General features: G+C 49.4%; 1 protein-coding gene across 1 annotated transcript in view; it reads right to left on the bottom strand.

Annotated features, from left to right (window-relative positions):
• Positions 1-13,204: 13,204 nt before the first annotated feature.
• The window catches only part of LOC149339630 (homeotic protein proboscipedia-like), an 83,287-nt gene continuing 77,147 nt past the window's right edge, over positions 13,205-19,344 (bottom strand). Inside the window, exon 4 of the mRNA XM_089550958.1 lies at positions 13,205-13,216. Coding sequence (XP_089407084.1) covers positions 13,205-13,216 — 12 coding nt within the window. The remainder of the gene's footprint in view (positions 13,217-19,344) is intronic.

Below are 19,344 nucleotides of genomic sequence, written 5' to 3'. Positions count from 1 at the left end.
GGTAAGAACACCCGATTTTGTTTGTCAGCAGGAAGCTTACTTCGAGGGAACAAGCTTACAGCACAATTGAAAAAGAATGCGCTTGCATGGCGTGGGCTGTCGAGAAACTTCGCTGTTAACTTTTGCGCTCTGAATTTATACTAATTACTGATCATTGACCGTTGACATGGTTCCAGCAACTGTCTCAAAAGAACGGCAGATTGCTCCGGGGGAGTTTGACTCTCCAGGAATATGCTTTGGTGGTAAACTTCATGCGAGGTAAACTTCATGCGAACGCAGACTTCTTAAGTCGGGCGCACGAATAAGTACGCCATATAGAGTTCTTATTTCTTTTGGCTCATCTGCATCACTGTACATAGTCTCATCAGACAATCATTCGTGCTTATTCCTCTTTTCAAATGTTCACTACTAATATTTTTCTTTAAGGACAAAAATCTGGTTGAATTTAGGAAGACCTTTGGGCAGTATAATGAGGCAAACAAAGGCATTTTCGGTGAACAGAATTGACATCTTGGGCGCCTCGGTGGCTTCTGTGGGGCTTGGTTGTTGTTTGTTTCCCCGTCTGCTAAGCCATCAGCCTCTTTCAAGAATGGGACACCGGTGGCTTCGGCCAGAGGTTCAAAAGGCACCGTCGGGAAACCCTTGACGCCTGGCCAGTGCAGTCCACATCTAATGGCACGGAGGCTGTCACAATGATGTGTGTGTGAATTCATCCTCGTGCTACAATCCCTCCTCCAGCCAGACCTCGGAACGATGTGCTGCTGTGCTGTGCTGTGCTGGTGCTTTCGTCTGTGGACTCCGCCGCACCAGATCTCGGAAGCAGGATTTCAACAGCGCCGAACTGGTCGTCATGACTGTTATATGGAGCAGCGGTGCGTGTTGCACTCACGAACTACGTTATTGTCGACTTGCGACTGTGGGGGAGCTCTTCACAGCTGTTGGCATAACAGCGAAGAACTTGTTCAGTTTATGTGGTGCCCTCCTAAAAGGGGGAGGAGTTGTTACGTTCTGGGCGAGCCTAGTGAGACACGCGCCGGCGTTCTGGGCCAGCCGAGTGGGACGCGTGCCGGCGTTCTAGGCGAGCCGAGTGAGACGCGCGCCGGCGTTCTGGCCCAGCGGAGTGAGACGCGCGCCGACGTTCTGGACCAGCCGAGTGGGACGCGTGCCGGCGTTCTGGGCGAGCCGAGTGAGACGCACGCCGGCGTTCTGGGCCAGCGGAGTGAGACGCGCGCCGGCGTTCTGGACCAGCCGAGTGGGACGCGCGCCGGTGTTCCGGACCAGCCGAGTGGGACGCGTGCCGGCGTTCTGGGCGAGCCGAGTGAGACGCACGCCGGCGTTCTGGGCCAGCGGAGTGAGACGCGCGCCGACGTTCTGGACCAGCCGAGTGGGACGCGTGCCGGCGTTCTGGGCGAGCCGAGTGAGACGCGCGCCGGCGTTCTGGGCCAGCGGAGTGAGACGCGCGCCGACGTTCTGGACCAGCCGAGTGGGACGCGTGCCGGCGTTCTGGGCGAGCCGAGTGAGACGCGCGCCGGCGTTCTGGACCAGCCGAGTGGGACGCGTGCCGGCGTTCTAGGCGAGCCGAGTGGGACGCGCGCCGGCGTTCTGGGGATGCTATATAAACGACACGGCAGAGCGCTGCGCCGCTCTTTCCTGCCCGTCTGCCGAGTTGGAATAAAGGCGTTTCAGACAACCTTCGGTGTCGCCGCTTGCTCATCGTTCGTCGATTCGCCCGAAACGTAACAACGGGTAAAAATTAGGAGCCACTTTGGCGACTAAAGTGGTGCAAGGCGAAAGCCTGAGTACAGCATTCTGCCACGAATGTGGTTGTGAATGATGATTCAAGTGCTGCCAGGGAATGACGCGTCCATTGGCTGTCTGCTTGTGTCACTGATGTGTGGTTAAGATGTTGAGCTTCGCCTCTAAGAGTGGAAGGGGACAGCGTCTTGCAACGCTGCCAGGGAGTCCACATAACGCCATCGCCCATTCGGTTCTACGCCTTGCTGGAGGGTAAATTTATTTTTGAGGAAAGGAAATGTATCTCTCTCTCTCTCGCATATCTGGGTGGACACCTGAACCTCGCCGTAAGGGAAGGGGGGAAGATGGAAGTGAACGAAGACGCCGTTAGCTAGACGCGCCTTTGTTCATTCCAAACCGCTCAGCTGGCATGACGGAGTGGCTAACGTGCTCGTGCCGCACTCCGGAGACCCTGGTTCGATTCCCCAACTCTATCAATTCCGTATTCGGTTTTATTGATTTATGTGGTCTGACTGGAAACGTTAATTAGGCTATTTGATATTTGTACTATTGCAATTCTATCCATCGCGTTCTGTCATTCACCTCTCAAATGTTGGAACTGTCTGGGATGTTCGACACAATGTATATGAAACGAGAAACTGGGTGGAGAAGTAGATGGTGGTGGAGCGAGCGAGGCTTCGGCCGGTTATCTGTTTTTTTTTTTTCAGCAGCGTCTGTTTTTGCGGACGCGGTTGTTACTGCTACGCGGCTCTTTATATTCTTTTCTTTTCCTCTTTCTTCTAACCTCTTTATTCTTCTCTATCTTAGTAGGCTAATTGATTTAATTAAGCAATTAACTAAACTCAGTCCCTCTTAGTTGGAGCATCACTGTACGATCCCTTTAATTGGTTGCATGGTTACTAGCCAAAGTACAATTGGCCCCATTTGAAATTCGCGCCCTGTGACGTCACGGCCGTTTCGACCAATTGAAAAGCGTGACATTTTCTGTCGACAACTCCTGCTTACAACGATGAGGCATTAAAGGCTTCCGCCTTAATAGGCGCAGATATCGACGAACTTAACGTGTTCGTTGCTGCTCATCTCTCTCGTGCTTCCTAAAACAATGGTTTTAGTGCCATCTTGAGCACCTACCCGGAACGAAACGGTAAACCTCGACAGAGCATTACAGTGCTGACGGCGCAACAGCCGTAGTTTTAGTAAAATAAATAAATTTTACCTCAGATAGTACAAGACTTAAATGTTCTATTTATTCCAACTTATCCTCATTTATGAAAAAAGTGCGCATAATAACGCCGAATTAACGGACAGTGACCAAGTGCAAGCCTCTTTCCGTACAGGGTTCTCTGCTAATTTTTTCTTTTCCTTTAAGTCATGCTTCAATACAATATTATCATCCTTGCGGCAAAGGCAACATAAAAAACCAAAAATGGTAATCTTCGAGTACAAGCTCCGTGCCATTTATCTTTCTTGCCTTTAAATCACGCTTCACTACAATCATGGTCTTTTTGCGGGAGAAACAACGTTGCGGGACAAAGTTGAAAGCCAAGCTTTTAGAAGGAGCTGCAAATGGGAAAAAAAAAGTAAAGAAAGACAAGAAGCAATATCAGCTCCGTCTCACAGACATGCACACAAAACGAATACACGTGTTGCTCATTCGTGTACGTTCCTCTTGCGTTGTTTTCTTGCACGCACGCTCTATATTTAAAAGAAACCAGAGTGAGTACAGACGACGTGGCCTTGAAAGTGATTATTATGTTTCGTTTCGCAAGCGTTTCGTTTTATATACCAGAAAAAACTAGTCACATTTTTGAAATTTCATTTTCCACGCCTTGGCGCCAAAGAAACAGAAGCCCGCAAAGCAGAAAAACAAACATGCGCGCTGCTTGCAGGCCAGTGAAGAGCATGTGGTCCTCTAGATTTTTGGAGGGGTCTTGTTTTTATAAAAGGCCATTTTTTTTAGGTATCAGTTGAGAAGCATGCCCTTTTCTCAATTTTTGCGTGGCACATAAGTATTCAGGAGCCCTTTCTGCCTTTCTTGACGTAAATGCCGGCAGGGGAATGAGTGTCATACTTTGCTTTTTTAGCAAAATAGTGAACCTTCATCCCAACAAGCTGTATGCGTGTTACAACTTGAGCTCCCCGTTGTCGTGTAGTAGGTGACAGGTGAAAAAAAAATACAAAACAGCAAGAAATGCCTGTCTCAGACTTTGCATTTCGAGACAAGTGTACTGTGGCTTATGATGACACCAGAAAGCTAATTCGAGCGAGAAAGCTGGCCGCAACAACACACATGCGCTGGGTCTGCAGCTGTCCGGAAACTGTCTTTGCCTCTCTCCTGCTTGTGCGTTGTCAGCTCGCTGCCGAGACTCGACAACGAGCCGAAGGAAAAAAAAAAGAACCGAAAAAAATAGACGTGGCAAGGAGACGTCGAGTTGACTTCGCGGCAGTTTCTGAAAGCGCGAAGCGACGTCTCTCGCTGTGCGCCCATTTTTGTTCGGATTCTTGGCGGCAGAACCGGAAGAAAAAAGGGAAAGGGAGCACGTCATGGCCGCCGAGAGCATTATACACGTGTGAGTGACAAGCTCCGAGCTGAAACCTGGCACGAACCGACGACGGCGACGCCCTGCGCGTACGACATGCCCCACATTGCAGCTGCGTCTTTTCGTCTTCTATGCATTGTCACCGTGAATTGTGCGCGCCTCGGAACGCATTGGACCTTTTACCTTCTTGCTTATGTTTTCAGCCTTCGCTCTTCGATTTGCCCACGGTAGACGTTAAGCAGTGTTGAATTTACCAGAGGCGAGGAATGAAGGAAAACACGTAATCATATTTTGTACTGATTTCTCTGCATTTCCAAGCGTCAAACCCCTGTGGTTGCGGCAACAAGGCTTCAACGAAGCTTTCACTGAATGTTACTAAGAACAACCAGGAACCGGTACTGCGAAGCAAAAGGAACCACGCACAGGTCGTCGAGCCGAATATTGGACCTTCGACATCTCCATTTCAGAAAGGGCGATCGGGCGACCGAGCAGCCAGCCAGTTCCATTCAGCAGAGCAACTTCTCAGTTGCATGCAGTAGAGTGAAAGCCACGGGAACGCGACTACGGTTCCGAAAGCTGTACGGTTATTGCCGCGCGAACGCGTGCGAACGACACACTTGTGGAGGCCGTTGCATCAAGCACGTAGATTCCATTCCACTGTCAACAAGTAGGCACTCATTCATGGCTATGCTGGATACTTCGCTGGCTATGCTGGCTACCAACGTGGCTACTTCGTAGGAAACAGGCCGTAATGTAGCTCAGTTTTATAGAAAAACGTGCAGTTACACGTTGTAGACTGATCCCGGCCACGACGGCTTCTTTCCAATGCAGGCGGAATTGAACAACGTCCGAGTGCTTGCATCAATTAATCCGGTGAATTCCGCTATACGAGACCTCTCGAGGCACACAATGATGCTTCGATACGTAAAGAAAAAAAAACAATCAATCCAACAACACATGATAAACAAATGCTACCAGATGAATTTTACCAAGGTGTGATTGAGAAACGTCCGTTCTCTCCGCACGTCACACCATACTTATTTTACTGCGTAAGCAGTACCAGTTCCCAGTGCAAAAATGGCGGCGTTTGTTTATAACCCCGGAGAGTCAAGCCTCCACCCTTAAAGAGCATCGCCCACCAGCCACCTCTACATAACACCACCGCCCACCCTACACCCTCCACAATACCTCCATCCACTGAAAGCCAGCGCAGCATCGGAATGAAATAGCGATGGCGAAATGGAATTCAAAGACGCAGTGAGAAAGCCAGCTGCCCTCCAGAAGCACCACTCACTCACCACCTTCCTATACTCTCCCCTCCCCCCCCCCCCCCCCCCCCCCACCACCACCATCTAGAGAGCTGCCAACTCACCCATCACCACCCTCGACCCACCTCCCCACCCAATCTCACCCTCCAGCAAAATCTGTCGCGTGTGTGAAGCCTCGGCTGAGTGTACACGCATCCATTACTAATGAGCAAGAGCATCAAAGTAATCATCGAGGGCGAATCCAATTGCTTTCGCAGAATTTTAGCGTCAGCTGTCTGATCGTCCCGTTTTTTTTTTCTTTGTAAAGGAATCATTTAATTTCAGTGTGGCTTCCATTAGCCCGGCTATGTCGGTAACATTAGTAATATTCCGTTTCCCTGAGTTCCTCGTGGTACGAGTGGCGCCATGGAGGATGAACAGCAGATCCATGCTTTCCTCTTCTCCTGCTGCTTTCTTTTATATCGGGTAACTTCCCAATATTTTAGGAGCAGGCAGAGGCATGTTGCCCTGCTACCAGAGCATTCCTCCCCTTTACGTGCATTTTCTTTCAATGTTCGCAACTGAACTGGAGGAATCATGCCAGGCGGGCTCACTCTCCTCTGCATAGAAAGTGTTGTTTGGACAGATTGTTTCAGCGACGTAAATAAAAATGACCTGGTTCTTCCTGACTAATCGAGGTTTAACTGAAATGCACTATACAAATATTGCGGTGTTGTAAAATAGTAAAACAGATGCCATGTTTGATCAGTAGACCCACGAATATAGTTGCACTCTGAATCTATCTCTCGCCAATTTCTACTTTGTCACGACCACAAGAAAAAAGAATAAGAACGCGAACGAGAAGACGACGGAGAAGAAAGAAAAGGTTGTGATTGTTGTTCACAGTAATAAAGTGCTTCACGGCTTCTTATTCAAGCCCGACAGAAACTTAATACGTAGTCACCTTAGTACCGGTTGATGATCACTAACGACGTCCAAGCTGCACCGCTTTGAGCATACAGAAAGTTGCCACGTGCTACACTGATTCTACATGGTAGAAAACTAGAGGTCACGTTCATCACTTCTGAAGTTTTGATTGTCCAGCAAGAAGCAATGTATGTATCTGTACCATAGCTTACTGTGCCGTACTGTACTGTACTATAGTGTGGTGTACTGCACTGCACTGCACTGACGAAACCCCTTTGTGCTCACTTTCCCGCTTCTATGAGTTGTGAAGAAAAGCTCAGACTGCAAGCGCACCTCACTATATCTCCGGTGGTTCAGCGGTTTGGTGTTGTGTGCTGCTGAGCGTGAATTCATGGGTTCAAACCCGCTCGCTTTAGCCACATCTCGATAGGAGGTTAAAAATTAATATAATTCGGTACTACGTACGCATAAACACGATACTTCAAGAGAATCAAACATCTTGATGAAGTGTTTACGGCGAAACGTCCTTCTTTCCCCACATTTTGCGCATGACGAGAAAAAGTGCAGTACAGTTCAACATGACAGTGCTCCGTGTGTTTAATGTGCTGCGTCACAAAGGTTCCGTGCCACGTCCCGCCCCTTTGGCGGGAGGAAGCCGAAAATCGGGACGTGCAGTCGCTAATGGTGACAGGTATCTTATTCTTGTCCAAATTTTTAATTTCACCTCTGCCCTCTTGGCTTGTTTTCCTAACATGAACGCGTTATGTTATAATAAATTTTGCTCTCTATCTTTCTTCTAGCATACAAATTCATTCAGTCACTCAGTAACAAAGCAACAAAGTTGAAATGAGGTCTTCAAGCGTAGGAGTTCTTAGTAAATCTTTCAGTGGCTGCTACAAGATACGGTCATTCAAATAAACGAAACAGAGAGAGAGAGAGAGAGAGAGAGAGAGAGAGAGAGAGTTTCTGCAGCCTTCAGAACTTTTCAGCTCCCTGTGCAGCCACTCTCGCGCTTGTGCTTACATAACGAAACCGATGAAATAAGGGCAGTGATTACACCATGCATAAATTTCTGTGTCCAGTTAACTGCGATTATCTGGCAGCCCCAGCCCACCCAAGAATTACTCCCGCACACTACATCTGTCGCTAAACTGTCTCCAGCAGTCAGCGGCTGCGCGTCTTCCAGCAGAGGTCAGACTCGGACGGTGAGCAGAAGAGTTCGTCGCCCGGTCGCGCCGAACGCGACGACCACGCGTTTACGTCGGTGCGTAGCCACGCGTAACCGCGCGCATGCGCACATCCCCCGGCCACGCGGCAGCCCAGGAAGGGTCGCCTCTCCTTCTACCTGTTTCCGGGTGGCAGGACAGCGAGCGGCGCACGCTGCAGAACACGGCGACGGCGGCGCCTCAGATTTCCGTGTCAGACTCACGCGACGCGGGCGGTGCTGGCACTGTCAGCGCCTCGCGGCGCGGGCCGCGGCCCTGACAGCCGCGCGGCCGGTTTCATCCATCTCCATCAAAGTCAGGGCCCGGGGCCTCCCCGGCTCCTCGGATGCGCCCGGGCCAGAGCACGGACAGAGCAGAGGGGAGAGAACTGGGTGCCGGCGTCCCGCTCTCCAGCGCTGGCAGCCGCACAACCCTCTATCCAGCCCGCATCCTCCTCCTTCAACGAATTGGCCACCATGTGTGTGTCTGTGTGCGTGTGTGTGTGTTATACCCTGGACGGCCGATCGCGTCACCCTTCTTCACCCGCCGACGCTGCCGACTTCGACGAACGCTGCCGCGGCCACCGGCACTTTTCGGGCCGCCCGGCGGCCGCAGCTTGCTGCGCGGCCAGCGAGGACAGCGGACTCGCCGCGCCAGTGGCGGTGGCCCTCCCTCTGCGGACGAGGACACGTCAGCCGGCCTGTCACTCCGCAGCACCCACGGCACCCGGAGGAGGACATCATCTTTTCTTGCGTCTCGTGCTGCTTTCCTCTCGAGTTATTTTTCGCTCCTGCTGTCTTTCACCGGCTTTTCTATATTTCTGGGAGCACGCAGTGTTTGCTTTAAAGCCACAGGCTCGAACTTTGGGTTCTGGGCCCGACTTTTCTCTCTTTTTCTTTAGTGCAGAACCTTCACTTGGTTCATTTTGTCGTGTAAGTGCGACGCAGGAGTGGGGACGATAGTTTGTGCGGTTTCTGTATCAATCCGGCAATCACCGTTTCCGAATTGGCCGCTGGTTTGTCGGTTTTCAACTACGGGCTTCTCGACAATAACTGCTCTATCCGGCGAAAAGATAGTTGACTGTTGTATATTATTTCTTGGCGAAGCATTCAGATATGATCTTAGAGAAAAACAGGGAAGAAAAGGCTTTTTTTTTTTTTTTTTCACAAGAAACAGACAGGAGAATTTATTTCAGCTCAGAACAGTGGTCAGAAGAAGGCAAAATAGAAAAATGGACCCGAAGCTACCATCCATATCTACATGTGGCGAAATGTTTCAACTTCCCTTTCTGCCCGTTTACGCTATCGTTACTTGGGCAAGGCTCTTATGATTCGAATACGCAACCCTATAAGATGCTTCGTCATTGAGCGGAGTCTGGAAATGAATAGCAATAGCTTTGATGTTGTAGAGTTGTTGACAGCTGAAACATTTAAAAGCCGCAACACGAGCAAGAGCAAGGGCTTATACTGTATCGTATCGACTCGTAAGCATTAGAAGCAATAAGAAACATTATATTCAGAACCTTGGCGAACAAATGCATCGAAACGACACGCGATGCGTGCCTTAGCAGACATCCCAGAGGCGTCTTTGGAACAATGTGAATTAATAAGTTACGCCTGTGTTGGTTATGTTTTTTTTTCATTATTTCTTTTTTTTTCAAAAAAATCATTGCATGCTAGCACCCTAAATCGCCATAAAATTCGTCTCTGGGATCAGCACTATATGAAAAAAAAAAAATATCCAGCAGGAATAGAAATACTGCAATGTATACGCAGTCGCAAGACGGCAATGACTTTCATTTTTTTTCTAGAAGTGTGCCATAAGACATAGTGAGAAAGGAAGAATGGTATATAGAAGAAAGTTGGAAATTGAAGTGAAGAACAGTTCTGCTCAGACAGCCTCAAAGATTACCGGTGTAACGATTGCCTATGGTCCGCTTCTGATAATCACGTTCACAGGCCTAGACGAAGCGTTTTCGCGCAGGAGCCATGGCTGGGCACTTGTCAGTCGCTAGCAAAAGTCTGTCATGCCACCGATGACGTAGAGAAGAGATCGGAGCCGCTCCTCCCGAGTAACACTACGCGCTAAAGGGTGCGAACACGGAGGTATTAAAGCCCCTTTGCAGGAATTCAGTCACTGTCTTGTTGACACCGATTTACCAACCTGTTAAAAAGTGCCCCACACGAATAGAGGCAAAACAGGGAGATTTAGGACGGGAACAATCAACAGACACACATACGGTTGGCTGCCAATCACTGATAGAAGGAAATATTATGACGAAAACTAGAGAGAGAGGGTGAGAGAGGTATAGAGGGGGCCACAAACGATTTCGGACCTGTTCACTGGCAGTACTGCAGCGACAATTTGAGTGCTATTTAGGCTATGGTGCGGTGAAGTATCTTGGCCTCAAAGATAAGTCTGGTCTCCAAATGAATGCATATCGCGCTATTTGAGCAGAACACATGAACATAAAGCGCAACAACACCCGACATGAGCAATTAATAAAATTTTGTTCGCGTGTCAAGAGCCTGCACTGTCTAGTTCTTTGTACGTTTCCCATTTGAGAAGCCGTGTTTCCATTTGGCCATGTGCCAGTTGGTTCGACTCAACAGCATGGTATGGCGAACAGCTGGTTCAAGGGAATCCGCAAGGGGCATTGAAAGTATCCACTCTCACTGCGGTATCAATGGAAGGAGACTTTTAAACGTGTCATCGGAAGTTCTGAGGTTAGCAAATGAAGGAGATAGAAGCCTCGGTTAAAATCTTCACAACTCCTATAACATGGCGTGTTTTGGAAAGGGAATTTTTTTCCCGTTGCCACCCTTAAGTACTTCGTATTTTTGATGATGAAAATCAATCCAGTGGATTATGCAGCACAGGCTTTCCCTAAAAGGAAGTGCGCCAGAGAAGAGCTTGCTCCCTTTTTACTACCATGTAGGAAAGTTCGCGTTTAGAGTAGCGGACAGGCGATTAAGTCCGTTGCTACTTGTTTCCTCACATTCGCAGGTGTTGCACGCTGAGACGTACGCTTTGCGGCTTCATTCTAATGGCGATTGCTTAGATGGACCTCGAAAAGCATGACCGTTTTCCAGATGCTATTGGTCCGTACACCGCACTGTCTTGAGCTCATAGTTACCATTCCTTTTTGTGTTTTGTCGACCTTCAGGTCATGTTGAAAATGGCGGGACGACAACAGGTATGTAAGCTTCGCCTGTCCAGATGCCACCACAAACATATCAGTGTGCGTTGTATCTTCGGAATAATCGATGCTTTTAATTAATGCACTCTCTCATTTTCTGTAAAGCTATGAAATTTCTTGCGAGCAACTTACTAACACTTGTGATTCTGTAAATTTCAAATAAGGACGTCTATATAGGTATTCATTTTTGTAGGGCTACCAAATTGTGATTGCAACGGAATCCTGTTTATGTGCATAACGCCATGTCATCATGTAATGGTGTGCTCTTGTTGAGAATAATCTTATGAAGCTACTTTTACTATCTTAATCGGGTTTTCCATAGATTCCAGCCGCTAATTAGAACCGGTCTGGAACTTTTAAAGAACGTTCCAGTCAATTAACTGAAACCACGTTCCAGATGCAAATCGGCGAAGTATGGGAAACAGCGTTTCACAGAAAATTTTGAAAGTTCTAATGGGAACAGCGTTCTACATACGTGTATCTAAAGCACCGTTCCGCCTATGTTCTGAAGATTATGTGGAACCGCGTTACGCATTTAAATGTTGTTACTTACGTTCACAGCTATGAAAATTACTAAGGCACATCTTATTCGTCTGATTGTCTTTTCTTTCGTTTCTGCAAAGTTTTGCACTGCCCTATTTGGGAACGAGTTCTATCCTCTTTCTCGTAACCCTCTGTGCACCCCTCACGCAATACTCCATCAGAAGCTTCCAAGGATTGAGAGAAAGTAAACAAGTACCGCAGTATATCATGCGCTGCTTCCGTCTAGACGCAGAAATCTTGAAACCCTAAGATGATTCGATGTTCTTTGAACAAATTTTGGCTTCATACCAGCTGCCACCTTCTTAGATGGTGCGAATGAAGCTCCTTACTATCATTCACACTCGGAAGTGAAAAAAAAAAAAGAATAAAAACCCGGTTTGATTAAAAACTTAGTCCAAATAGATATGTTTTCTATTGTTTTTGTTGTGGCATATTCGCTGTTCGTCCCAAAATACGCCTCCGCGCCAGCCTCCTCGAGCGCCAGAGAGCGACCTTCCACGAAGCGTCGAAGACGGTCTCCTCTTCGCAGAAGCCGTGTCCCGTCTTGCAAAAGCGAACACGAACTTGCCAAGTGATCGGCGCGAAGAAATTTTTGACACCCGTCGGCGCTGTCTATTCTGAGATCGCGTCTCCTCCTCCTCTCTGTCCGCTCCTTGCTTCGCTTTCGAGCGCGTCAATCCCCTGTTTCTTCTTTCGCCAGGAATGTTGTCCCGGGAACGTAGTCCTTGTCCGCTGTCATGGCAGAATCTCAATTTTCACTCCTTCTCCTTTTCAGATTTTTTTCTTTAAACACCCTCTTGCCTGCTTCGTGTTTCTCTACAGCGGAGTCATTATACGCCCTTCAGGACGTCAGTTTGCTCTTGACACGAACGAGCTTGCGCTGCTTCTTCAAAAACCACGTCGGAGACTTATCAGCTTTTCTTAACGCAGCGTCGTGGGGGTGGCTCGTATGGATATTGCTTTTAGAGGCCCTCGCCCGTTTCAGCAAAACACAACGCATAGAAGCGATGAACTCTGGCAAGTCTCTTAGCTGTTTCTAGCTTTGCAGGAAAAAAGAGTAAAGAACTCTTACGGTACCTGAAACAGCAAAGTCATGCTCCCAAAGCTTTACATGTCTTTCTATGCCTCATTCTGCCGTGCTTTTATCATCTATTTTTTTTTTAAATTTTATTCGTGATAAATGTAGCTGCACTCAGAAGAATAATACCTTCCTCAATGGCTGTGACCGTGAGCTCGAAGATATACAACTCTTCGTATGATATGTCGGCCAACTTTCATGAACAACGTTGCTACACTAAGATGTGTGCACAGCTACTTCGTTCACGCATTCGCCACAGCATAACGTATTTTGCCCGTGAGGCAGGAGACAGCAACAGTTTACAGCTACATTCCACCTTAGAGGACAGCGCAGGAGCCCGTGTTCAGAGGGACACGTGACTCAAGACGCTGTCGGAGGGAGCACCTGTAACGAACGCGCCGCACTAGAGAGCACCACCGACGCCAAGCAAGAACTAAAATCAATGGAGCGTCGACGGCGACGAAAAATTCGGTGGAAACAAATTTTTTCCGAGACCCCGTCAAGAAGAAAAAAAAACAAATAGCTGCCAAAGCCGGGAGACGGCGAGTCTGGGAAGATGAAAGGGGGGAGGAGGAGGAGGACGAAAGGGGGGACACTTCATTACCGTCTTTTTGACACGCCTCGGAAGGAGATAAGGTGAATATTTGCATTCGCGTGACAGAAATCTCCCGAGCGAAACTCCCTCTCCGAACATCGCGCCGGTGAGCCGGCTAGGCCAGGCACTGCAGAGGGAGAGCCGAAGGCAAACAGATGTTCGCCCAGAAAAGAGGCCTCGACGGCGCATTAAAAGATCTTACGCGCGCGGCGAAGGAGCCGGCCGAGCAGGCGTCGCGGCGAAGGGTGAAGAAGCGGCGGCATCGACGGACGGCGCCCCGTGTACTATCGCCGCGGAGAAAAAAAATAACGAGCGCAGATAAAAAGAAGAAACAAATGAAAGAGCATAGGCGTTGAAAGTATCGACAGAGGCACGCTCTCGCTCGCGGCGGAAAAATAAACGAGGAAACAGGGGCAGGCATATCCCTCGGCTGGGCTGCAGCTACTTTACTCAGCTTGGAAAGCAGAAAAACAAATCTACGCTGCCTGCGCGGTTAAGGCGGGGGAAAGGGGGGGGGGGGCGAAATAAAGCGAGAGAAACGGAATGTGGCGCAAGATAACGAGGCAGTCCTGCCGATAGGCACACACACGCACGCGGGCGAACACATTCGCCCCGAGCACAGCCTCCGCACACGTTGGCGGCGCCGCTGCTGCTTCTGCTGCTCGCTCGCTCGCTAAGAGGATTAAAAATGGGACTTTTTAGCGAACATGACGTGAAGCCTTGACGTGAAACGTTAGGGAAGAGCCGCCGGGATGAATAGGAATAGCTTCGCGGGCTGCGGCGAGGCTCGTCGCTTTCTCCCTCCTCATCTCCCACATCCCGTCCCCCCTTCTCCCCATCTTCCAAACGTCCAAACCCCGCGCCGCCCCTGCGTCTCCGCCGAAACAAATGGAAACGGCTGTAAATGAGTGCTCGCACTTCGGAGCCGCGCCGACTCTCTCGCTCCATAAGCGCGACAAGGCGCCCTGGCTTCGCTTTGTTGTCGCGCACCGACATTTTCGCTCATCTGAGAGGCGGCGTGACAAGCAACGTGGATTTTTCCTTATTTCCCGGTCCATTCGCGGGCGGTGAATGAGCGTTACAAATCACTCGCACTTGCTTTGCGACAGCGCGGTGTCGTGGATGAGGTGTTGTTTACCAGGGGAATGCGGCCTGCCGCCGTAAAGAGCTGTGCGTCTTGAATGAATGGGATCTGCGCATGTGCTGCATTTTGGTGCACCCGTTTTTGAAGCTAATACTCAATACAGCGAGTTAATTATTGAAGAAAAGACGGGGAATAAAGTATGGTTTCGATGAAGACATTAGCGGGGAATCAGTGTCCGGAGTTGGCCGGAAAACTGCGTAGTGTCTGGACTTTGGCAAAATAATTAATGGCGTTAAGATACGCCGTCGCTGAAGAAAGCAATAAAAAAATCAAAAAAATTAATAGTATCAATAGTCTCGCTCTACAGAGCTGTTGTAGAACGTAGCCGCTGTTTCCAGTGAATCCGACGCATGTTGTAGTCATGTACTCAAGCCAGTGGACAGGAATTACATCTACACGAGCGCTGGCAACATTTAGATCTCCGCATCGCATTCTTAACACGCCCAAATTTCTCTCTCTCTCTCTCTCTCTCTCTCTCTCTATTCGCTACTTTATATACCCACAAAGTAACGCTAAGAGAGGAGAAGACATCAGACTGGGCCAGGGAACAAAAGCGAGTTCACGATATCCTAGCCAGAATCGCACAAACTAAATGGGCAAGCGCAAGGAACGCAATGCAAAGGCAAGATTACCCGTGGTAATTATGGCTAACGGACAGTATTCCAAGAGAAGTCAAGCGTAGCAGGGGGCCGTAGAAAGTCAGCAGGGATGACAAAATTAAGAAGTCTGCTGGTATAAGGTGGCCTCCGCTGGCGCAAGATAGGGCTAACTGGAGGGATATGACAGATGTACTTGTACTCCAGCGGACGTTGTTAGGATGATGATGATGATGACGTAACCTAAGTAACTTAAACAGCAGTTGAGATGCAGAAGGTGCACTAACTCAACCAAGTCGGCCCTAGATCTTCATTCAGGTTTTTTTAATACACGCTGCTTTCTTTCTGTCCCCCACGGCTGCAGCTGTTATTTTTCTTCTGTTCGATCGCCACATTCGTAGCCGGATTCCAACCTCAGCCATAATTAGCCATCATTTTTTTCATCCCTGGCTGTACTTTTAGGCTCTTTACTAGCCTCCTCGGCCCCAAAGAAGAGTGTCGGCAGGTTATGTACAGCACCCGTCAAAAGTATACAGCCCAAGGCGTTTGATTCTAAGGAGTGTAGCGGGGCTCCCAAGCATACCAAGGAGTCCAAAGCTTGGGAGGATTGAGGACGCGATGCCATTCCTCATTCGAGAGATTATGGTCGCTGAGGATGCATAACGAGGCATGCAGCAGGCTTCCCAAGCAAACCCCTTGGGCTGTATACTTTTGACGGGGGCTGCACATAATCATTGGTTTGGTTTGGTTTATGGGGTTTAACGTCCCAAAGCGACTGAGGCTATGAGAGACGCCGTAGTGGAGGGCTCCGGAAATTTCGACCACCTCGGGTTCTTTAACGTGCACTGACATCGCACAGTACACGGGCCTCTAGAATTTCTCCTCCAAAGAAATTCCAGCCGCCGCGGCCGGGAGCACATAATCATGTGTAATACTTATGTACTTTAATATTAATGAATATGAGTAAAGCTGTTGTTCATAATTTGGAAGTAAGGCACTAAGAGCAGAACGTAATCCACTCCGTTTTATCCTTCTGCCAATATCACACTTCAATGCTGAGTCCAGCCGCGATATTTATCACCGCGACCTCAAGAACCAGAATCGCGCTTGTACAGCACAGCCTACTGTGCAGTGTAAGTGACGTCACGAGTCGGCAGTCGGGCCAATGCGGCTGTTAGAATTGTGGATACACTCCCAGCTAGCACCTTCGTGTCGCTTGCTACTAACGCTGTTGACTACACATGGCGACAACTGATTACAAAGTACACTGATGGACCTCCTGGTCACCTTGGCATGGCTGCTGAGAGCAGTAATTTGACGGCTCTTTCCAGTCGGCAAGGCTACACGCTTTCCTATCAGAAAATAATGGCTAGATCTCGAGCGCGTACTTTGTAACCGAGAGGAGCAAGAAATAAAAAAAAAAGGAAAGTAACACAGGCTTTCTCTACTGCCTGTGCACCTTTATCAAAAAGAAAATAACGCTTCTGGTTCGACAGTTGGGTAGCACAGTCAGACTCTTGTTGCTGGTCATGCGCGCCAGCAGTGCTTGTGAGAGCGTGTCCGTTTTAGAGCATAATCTCTACTACGTCATGTCTCCCAAGGTCATTCATCTCCGTCGCCGTGACCTTGAGCTCACTCGGAGCGCAGTATGGCAGGTGTGAATTATGCCACTCTCCGCTATCACGTGACTTGCTCAAGTGAAGGGATAACAGCTGCTTGGCAGCGCTCGCTCCTCAGTCTCGCCATGGATGGTGCGCCGGCTGGGCCGTCTGTACGTTCGCTTCAGCACTAGCGTCAGGCCAAATCCGATCTTCCAAAGGATGTAGCTTGGAGGCTAGCCACTCTCGCTAAAGACAGAGAACGCAGCCGTGCCAGACAGGCTGCCGAGAGCCCCGAACAACGAGAAGCCAGACTAGCACGCTGCCGAGAAGCTTACCAAGGGAAAAGCGTGCCAAGATCGAAGCGGCAGCAACGACTGCGGCTGCGAGTCACGTGTAAAACCAAGCATAACCGCGCTTACGCTCGTGAAGCTAGGTTCGAGGATAGTTGAACCTATACTTCCTTTTTTTTTGTTTTTAAGCAGTTATCACCACTTGTAGCAGACAACGAACGCAGCAGGTTACACAGCGAAACGAAGCAACAAACGACGAGATTGCAGAGAGCGCACGGGCTCGGAAAACAGCAGTAGCCGCACAAGTTCCAGGTGTGACAAACTCGCAGCGCACCCTAGATTGCACTGGCCTTAAACAGAGACTCGCGATACCGTGTTCACGGTCATAAAATACGCCACTGCACTTTGTTTCACTCGCCCCTTACAAGCTACTTTCACCTCACACACGATCGCAATGAGGTGAAACCATCACCATGTCACGCACGCGTGTTTCTGGTTGCGCCTGCGCCTACTACGCATTGCGTTTCTTAGTTCGGTTCGCGATAGACACCAATATTATTGTTGCCGCACATTCTTTTAACAATTTTCTCGATTCTCAATATCATGAATCCTCTAATCTGGCTCTGGCGGTGTCACTAGTAGCATCAGCTCCTTTTAGTGCATCAACTGCTTTTATGTCGGAAAGTCGGCCAATTCTAAACTTACACCACGCTCTACAATGCACTTCCACAACGATAGGAGCCTGCATATGCCGCCATTTTAAGCAGTGCTGCCAATCAGTACGTATTCGGATGCGTTTGACGATGACGAATTGGACTGATGAAGATGCGCAAACGTGAACCCAGTGGGAGGCAACAGTTGAAAACAATCAGTTACGCTTCTTTCTGTATCTCCCATGCCTTGCGGACAAGAGCTCAACAATTCCAACGCTAAGGCTCAGTGGTTATGCATGGCGTTCAGCTGCTGCGTACGAGCAGCGGCAACCTGCGGTACCACGGTACCAGCTGTAAGGCAACTGGCCGAGACGCTATTACAATACCCGGACGTCTTTGGTAGGAGGGCCTACTTTAAGGGGTGTTTGCCGCTTCGTTCTGGAATTGTATCCAACTATATAGCCAGTTGTGTATGTAAATATTCTATATACTAGTATATAATGCAAAAAACATCGCTAACAATGTACATATAAATGCATTCTAAAATGAACTACACCTACCACCGAAACTAAAGCCTCTGAACTACGAAGAAACGATATGATACATTTGTACAGGTATCAGGGTACAACGTAACTGCACCTTATGATCCCCCATATAAGTGTAAAATTAAATAGAGGGCAAAACAATAGGTTATCTCTACGGTGGTTTATCGTGGAGTTTTGACTCAAAAATATTGTCCTGAGCGATATAAGCAATAAAGAATGGATAAAAATTCTCAAAAGGTGATAAGTTACCAGACCAGTAGCAGTCTAACAACACACTGCTTACTAAACAGCCTTTTTTTCCGGGAGAGAAGGGCTCAGTGCTCATCAGAGAACTTGCTATCTGCGTTCGTAAGCGAACAACGCTCCGGCCTTCTAACCGGAACTGGCAAGTTTGAGCTGCACAGCGTCACACACCATCGCGGCGAGTGTGAGACAGGAGCGCGTTTGTCACCGCTCAGTTTAGGCAACGCGAAGGGGCCACGCCTACGGCTTCTCGGTCACGATAGACGATGCGACAGCCGCGCACACCACCCTGCTTTCCTGAGGGCGAAACCAGCGAAGCTCTCGCGCGTTCGAAGCAAACAAGCATCCGACAAATGCGTACAATCCGTGCACAAGAGGAGAGAAAGGCAGGCGAGCAGCAGCAGCAGCAGCACGAACCAGGCAGTAGCAGCAACAGCAGCAAGCAGGCAGGCAAGTGGCCTTATCGCGGGCTGCGCAACCTCGCTGTTGCTGCTCCCGTTGCTGTCACGCTGCCGGAGGAGCGGCAACCCATCGTTACAGTTTAATAGATCAGCACGCCTATATATATTGTCGGCAGGGGCGTGTCACCGTAAAGCCCGGTGCTGCGCTACAGGGGAGACGAGTGAGCGAGAAATAAAGAAAGAGAGCGTCAGAGAGGCGATAACAAAGCAACAGAGGCAGGAAGAAAAGTGAAAGCGGAGGAGAAGGCCAAGCAGCGGCGTGCGGTGTGGAGGTTCGAAGAATATTCCACACGGAGCAGGAAAAAGGGGGAGGTTGGGGAGAGTGGTGCAGGCCGGCAGATAGGGGACGGCCAACTTTTTCCCCTCATTTCTAGTGAAAAGTGAGCGGTGCAGGCATGCGCGGTTAGCGCTTCTTTTTTTCTTTTCCTTCTCTCTTTTTCCCCCCGTGATTCGTCGCGTCGCTCCCTTCTCGCTAGCGGTTTCACTCGCTGCCGCGAAGGGTCGCGTAACCGCACTTCTTCTTCTTCCCTTCGATGCCTGTTATGAGTTCGCCTTCTCCTCCCCTTTTTCTTCCCTCGGCTGCAGGATCTCCCGCGTGCCGTCATTTTCGGGAAGTCTCCGGCGGCAGCCAACCAACCCAGCCCAGCCTAGCCAGGCCCGGCAAAGCAGGCCGCCCCCGTGTGGCGCGCTTCTCGGCACAGCGCGCGCTTCCCTATCTTCCC

Source organism: Amblyomma mixtum, chromosome 6, assembly GCF_055824585.1.
Source record: "Amblyomma mixtum isolate Tamu chromosome 6, ASM5582458v1, whole genome shotgun sequence".
Lineage (NCBI taxonomy): Eukaryota > Metazoa > Arthropoda > Arachnida > Ixodida > Ixodidae > Amblyomma > Amblyomma mixtum.
The sequence above is the reverse complement of the archived record's forward strand: the minus strand, read 5'-3'. Positions and strand labels throughout refer to the sequence as shown.